The 6,359-nt window shown below is 54.8% G+C and overlaps 1 protein-coding gene across 1 annotated transcript in view; it reads right to left on the bottom strand.

The window, feature by feature from the left end:
* Window positions 1–495: 495 nt before the first annotated feature.
* Window positions 496–6,359, bottom strand: part of LOC116760809 (protein-arginine deiminase type-3-like) — a 29,075-nt gene continuing 23,211 nt past the window's right edge. The window contains 3 exon segments of the mRNA XM_032646244.1: window positions 496–729; window positions 2,466–2,591; window positions 4,868–4,947. Coding sequence (XP_032502135.1) covers window positions 496–729; window positions 2,466–2,591; window positions 4,868–4,947 — 440 coding nt within the window.

Raw genomic sequence — 6,359 nt, 5'->3', positions numbered from 1 at the left:
TCTGCTCCTTTCCTGTGGGTGAGGCTATGGGCTGGATCTCTCTCCTGTGACTTTAGGACGTTAGTTCCCCTGTAGCTCCAGAGGCAATCAGACCAAAGCAGGATTGTGGGTCCTTCCTCTGTTAGGACACACAGGCCAAGAGGGCAGAGGAGATGCATGGATGTTTCTAGACCCCAAAGTGAATTAGGCCCCATACAGAGGATTTGGGGCAAGGGGGGAGGGGGATGTTTGGAGGAGTTCCCGTGGGTCATGTTGATCCGCATGAGAGGCCACAAGAAACGAGGTCCTTCTTATTGGGAGGCCAAGGGGAATCAAGGCTGAAAACCAAATAGGTTGCAGGTGAGGCGTGAACACTTCTAAGGAAAAGGCTTCCAAGAGGGTGCTCCATCTGGAAAGTCGGAGTCTCTTGACACTTATTGTTCAGAGGCCTGTCTCAGTCTCCATCACCCAGGCCGACATCCCACCCGGGGGGTAAAGGATGGTGGGGGGATGGGCTCAGGGTACCATGTTCCACCACCTGAAGGAGAAGGTCTGCCGGCGCACGATGGTGCCGCAGTGTACCTCCCCGTGCAGCTTGTGGTATAGGGTGAAGTCGTCAATGAAGGTGCATTGGAGGCCCAGCGGTTCCAGCAGGGACCGCACCTTCTCCCCCAGGCAGCAGCGGCCGCAGATGATGGGTCCGAAGGGCTTGGGGATGCCCAGATGCTTCCCCAGCACCAGCATGTTCACCTACAACAAAGGGGGAGCCCAGGTCAGGGGCAGCACTTCATCATCGGCTCCCACCCCAGCACCCTCACTATACCCGGCAGGACCTGGGTTTGTCTTTGAGGCAGGCTTGCAAATAGCTACTCGCCTCTCCAGGCAGTGGGAGAAGAACTTGGGCTGCTAAGAAATCTGGCCAGCTGTGCATTGCCATGGGCACGTCTGCAGAGTTCACAATGACAACTTATTTCTCTGGTGACTGCCCTCCTTATTGGTGGATCATGGTGGTTGCCATGTCTGTGCTACAGAATCCCAAACTCCTAGGCTGTAGCCAATTGGACCAGGGTAGACATATGACCCCAGCTGGATCAATCAGATTCTCTCCTCCGGTGTTTGAAGTTGATATGGTGGGAGAGTTGAGTCAATCTCTGCCTGTGTCTATACTTATATGTGGCCATATTAATATTCATCCCCAGGGACAGAGGAGCAAGGGAAACCAAGAAATGGAGGAGGAGAAGCAGGGAAGGAGAGGGATGAATGATGTAGACGCAGAGACAAGAAATGGTTCCACGCGCTCCTGATGTCCCCCACAGCTGCCCCTGGCTTTCCTGGGGTCCTTATACTAAATCTTCTGCTCTGGCTGAAGCTGGCTTGGGTGGTCCTCCTGCAAACACAAGAATCTGGACCAGTGCACAAGCTTCTTGGGGGCACAGACATAATTGCCAGGCCTCCTTAGATATGCAGGAAGGAAAAGGAGTGATGAGAGGCTTTACAAGTGGGGAAATCAAAGATGGCAAAAAGCCAGAAAGGGGAAGGAAAAAAGGAGGGATGAAGCAATGGTGGTGTGGACAGGCTCCCTGCAAGCCTCTGATGATGGGCGAGTCTAGTTCCTCTGGAGGATGGAGGTGTAGAGGGTTTGAAAGGGTAGGGGAAAGAAGAAGGAGGAAGCCGGGTGATTGACAGCAGTGATCTCAAAGTGTGGTCCTCAGAGAGCAGCAAGCATCACCTGGATGCTTGCTTGTTAGAAAGGCAGCAGTGTCTCAGGTCCCTGCTAGATCAGAACCCCTGGGGTGAGGGCCCAGTGGTCCATGTGTTCCAGATGCAAGTTCAAGTTTCAGAGGTAAGGCCCTCAGGGCTCAATCAAAGGCCACTTCTTCCATGAAGCCCTCTTGGATCTCCAGTCCTACCTCTTGTGCCGGAAGTGATTTGTCCCATCTCTGAACTGCCACATCACTTTATTATACAAAGTAGATTGTTGGGACACATCCTCAGAGAGGTGAAGAGAGTTTTCCCCTGAACAGATTTGACCGGCAGCTCCTTGGGAGCAGGGAGCAGCCTTAATCATCTGTGTATCTCACACAGGGTACCCTAAATATGTGGAGGATGGTGAAGAGCTATTTACTGGGAGAAAGAGAGCAGAATGGGCACCTGAGCTTCCAGTGGATACTACATGCTTTACATGCACAGCCTCATGCAATCTTTCATTCACTCCACAAATATCAAGTGGGTCCCTGGGAGGAGAGAAGAGCCCTTCCCTGATGGCCCCTGAGCAAGGGCTTGGCCAATGAGCATTTCATAGTGACCATGACAATCAGCCAAGAAGAAGTCCTTCTGCTGGGCACCATGGGACCTCTGATTCTCCCTGCCGCCGCTACCAGCCACCACAGTCCCAAACATGGCAGCGACCAATCGTCTTGCCCACTGGGGAGCAGAGGCTCAGAGCTTAATTTGATGAAACCTTAAATCACGGGTGGTGGCCTCACCAAGTCAGGGAAGAAGGCCACCACCTTTCTCCTCTCCATCTTGAAGAGCTGGGGGATGTCGATGATGTCACCATCGGTCAGGCCCAGCTCCCGCTTCAGCACCTCCCGGCTCCAGTCGACGCAGCCCTAGGAGAGGAGGAAGGAAGAGGTAGGAGACCTTGCCCGTATTGGAGGGAACCCCAGGGGTCATGTCTGGTTAAGGACGGGCAGGATGCCCAGAGATCAACTCTCCACACAAACCTTCTCTTTGTACCCCTTCATCAAAATATACCTGCCCCGTGTCCCACCCCTCATAGTCCTATCCCATTAGCCAGGCTCAAGTGAGAGTGTTCCAGAGTGTTCCATCCTTGACCCTCTCCTTTCTCTAGATCCTTCACTCCTTAGGGGATCTCCTTCAGTCTTTTTTTTTTTTGGCTGCGTTGGGTCTTAATTTCGGCGTGCGGGATCTTTCGTTGTGGTGTGCAGGCTTCTCTCTAGGTGTGGCACATGGGCTTAGCTGGCCCTCAGCATGTGGGATCTTAATTCCCCGACCAGGGATTGAACCTGAGTCCCCTGCACTGGAAGGCAGATTCTTAACCACTGCACCGCCAGGGAAGTCCCTCTCCTTCAGTCTTATGGTTTAAAACACCAGACACTGACAACTCCTAAATTTCTATCTCCCAACCGCTTTATAGAGCCCAGCCTCTTTGCTGAGCTCAGACGTGCAAGCATAACCAGCACTTTGCATCTTTACTTGGGTGTCTAACGGGCACATCAGATGTGACGGGTCCAAAGACAACCTCTTCATTTCCACCCATGCCCCCACCCCGTTCTTCCACTCTGTGAATGGACCCATTGCTTGGGTCAAAATCCCTGAGGTCATCCTCGATGCCTCCCTTCCTCTCACTCAGCATCCATCATCAGCCAGTCCCGTGGGCTCTACTTCCAAAATATACCCCCGATCGGACCCCTCCCCACTACTTCTACCCCTTCCACCCGGGGGAGAGGCCTCCCCGCCGCCTGGCTGCCGGCAGCGGCCTCCTCACTGGCCTCCTGGCTTCTTCTGGTCTTGCTTCATGTGGCGGCCATAACAATGCTCCACGAAGACCTCCAGCCATGGGAGTGGAATTGACCGAGGGCCCAGCTGCCCAGATCCAGCTCTGAAATCCTTCCTGTGCTGGCGCCCGCCCGAGGCCACACCTCCCACCAGCTGCTAACAGCCAATGGCTGAGCTCCGCAAGGATACTAAGGCAGACAGTTTCTGGGAGCCGGGACCCTCTGATGGCTGATTGGCTTGCAGAATCCCGCAGTTTGGCCGAGCCTAACTTGACCGTGCGGCAGTAAAGGATGCATCCACCCTTCCTTCCCTCTCCTTCCCTCAGGACCAGCTCGCCCAGCCTCCTCCAGCTCCCTTCCTCTTTCCCTCCTGCAGCATTGCCCCTAATAAAATCCTTGCATGTTTAACCCCCATCTTGGCATTTGCTTCTTGGAAGGCCCTGGGCTGGATATTCTGTTTGCTCTACTGGACCCACTGTCACCCATCTTATCTGCTCTGTGCCCTGGGAGGCTGCCCCTTGGGAATCAGGGGCTCCCCTACCCACAGGCTTCCGGTTGGGTTCAGCCAATGGGGGCACTGGCAGAAGGTGGGGGGGGCTGGTAGGAGAGTGCGGTTGGGATCTTTGTTCCCCCAGCTCCCTCCCTGTCAGGTCACTGTGGGTTGGCTGTGAAGTCCCAGCTGCTGTCTCATAGCCTCTTCTTGTAGTGACCCCTCCAGGTTCCAGTAACATCTTCCTTGCCTAATTCCTCCAGGCCCAGGGGTGGTGACGGCTCCCCTCTTTCTACCCTGGGGATATGGGGCAGGCCTTTGTTGATTTCCTCAAATCCTCCCTATGTCTTTGTAAATATTCTCTTTGTTAAACTTTTCTACAGTTATCCGCTTCAAGCGCCATATGTTTCCTGCTGGGACCTACTGTCACCACCTCCCACCCCTCGCCATAATAGAAGATATATTCTCAACACAGCAGCAGAAAGATCATTTCAAAGCATAAGTCCTCTGCTCAAATTCCCCAGTGGCCTCCAATCTCACTCGGAGTCACAGCCAAAGCCCTAGTGATGCCCTACAAGGCCTTATGGGACCTGTCTCCCCGCACTCCACGTGGGCCTCCTGGCTTGTCCTTAAACACCCCAGGCCCCTCTGTTCCTCCTCAGGGCCTCGTCTGTGCTGTGCCCTCTGCCTGGAATGTTTGTCCTCCTCACATGCGCCTGCTTACCCCCTCCTTTCTCTCGGGTCAAAGTCAGGGTTTAGGGGCCCTCATCTGGGCCTGCTCCAGCCTAAGCTTTCATGAACTGTGAGCTTCAGACCCCCGTCCCCATCCCGGTCCCCAGCCACACCCAGCTCCCACTCACAGCCCACGGCCCTGTACCTGGACAAACCTATTGTAACTGATGAGGTTTTCACCGGAGAGGACCTGGTCGATGGAGATGGCGTTGATCTGCTGATTGCCTGTGAAGGAGAGAGAGACACGAAGGGCAGGGCGAGAACAATGCCAGCAGGGAGGGCCACCTGCTCTGGGAAGCAGCCAGACAGAGGCCAAGTTCGCAGGTACCGGTCTTGCTGAGTCAGCAGCTCCCCGGCCTTTCCGCTTGGCCACTGTGCGAGTCTGGGCGTGTGAGGACGGCTGGGGCAGGTGGCTGCAGTGCCATGAACTTTAGACCCTCATCTGAGCACTTCGGAAGTGGCGACACCTTTTATTGGAAATGTACAGCCTCCCCCTCTCCCACCGGGGCACTGGGTGATGATCGCTCTTTTTTGGCTAGTGGTGGGTCAGGGAGCTGGGTCACCCACCTGCCACCAGTGCCAGCCCTGACGGACACCACTGGACCCTGCCCCTGACCTCCAAGAGGTGACTGCATGGCAAAGGGGCTCCCCCAGGCCCAGCTTTCCTGCAGCCTTGATGAGGTGCCCGTGGAGACGGGCGTGACAGGGGAGGTCAGAGCCAATGGCTCACAATCCTCGTGGCTGCCATTTATGAAGCTCTTACCCTGTGCAGGCCCTGAGTCCAGCGCTCTACACTCAGCACTTCATTTAGGCCTCATGGTAACCCTACAAGGTATGCATCATCACCCCCACTTTACAGATGAGGAAACTGAGGCTCAGAGAGGTAAAAAGACTTGCCTCAGGTCTTGCAGCTAGGAAATGGGGGTGCTTGTGATTCAAACCCAAGCCCAGTGCTCATGAAGGGGTGAAGCCTTGACCAAGGGAAAGGAGAGGGCTTGCTGGCCACCCCCCCCCAGGCTTGACATCCCCCCCACCCTAGTTGGAATCCAGACCCAGCTCCACTGCATTCTTGCTGAGGCCTCTGGGCCAGCGACTTACCCACTCTGAGCCTCATCTTCTGACGTGTGAAGCAGAGTGACAGTAAGCCTCACAGGCTCTCCTGAGGTCAAATGGGGTAAACTGCGTGGACCTCACAGCCTGGGGGCTGGTACACAGTAGGTGACCACTGAGGTGTGCTGGACCTCCACGGCCACCACCCTGGGTATCAGCTCTCCAGTGCCACACGGTGGCTATGTGTGGTCTGACAGCTGTGAATTCCCTCACTGTCCTGCTCAGGACACTGCTCCCTGTAAAGCGGTACTTCTAAGAAAGATGAAGATAGCTTTCTCCCTGCCTGGTACATAAAATTTGGATTTGAGGATTTTTTCAGGTTTCATCTGAGCTCAAAGGAGTCTATTCGTGGTCCTTGTGGGAATGATGGGTTTGGGGGAAATTGTATTTCTTCCACTTTATAGCTGGGGCTTCCGGGTGATGGTAGTGAGGGGTGGTAAGGGGACGTGGGAAGTTATACTCGGGAGCTTCTAAGTTCTATGGAAGCTTTTCTCTCAGAGAGAGGTGTGGTCCAGGGTGGGACTGTT

This window comes from Phocoena sinus, chromosome 1, assembly GCF_008692025.1.
Source record: "Phocoena sinus isolate mPhoSin1 chromosome 1, mPhoSin1.pri, whole genome shotgun sequence".
NCBI lineage: Eukaryota > Metazoa > Chordata > Mammalia > Artiodactyla > Phocoenidae > Phocoena > Phocoena sinus.
Note: the sequence above shows the minus strand (reverse complement) of the source record. Positions and strands in the feature narration are given on the sequence as shown.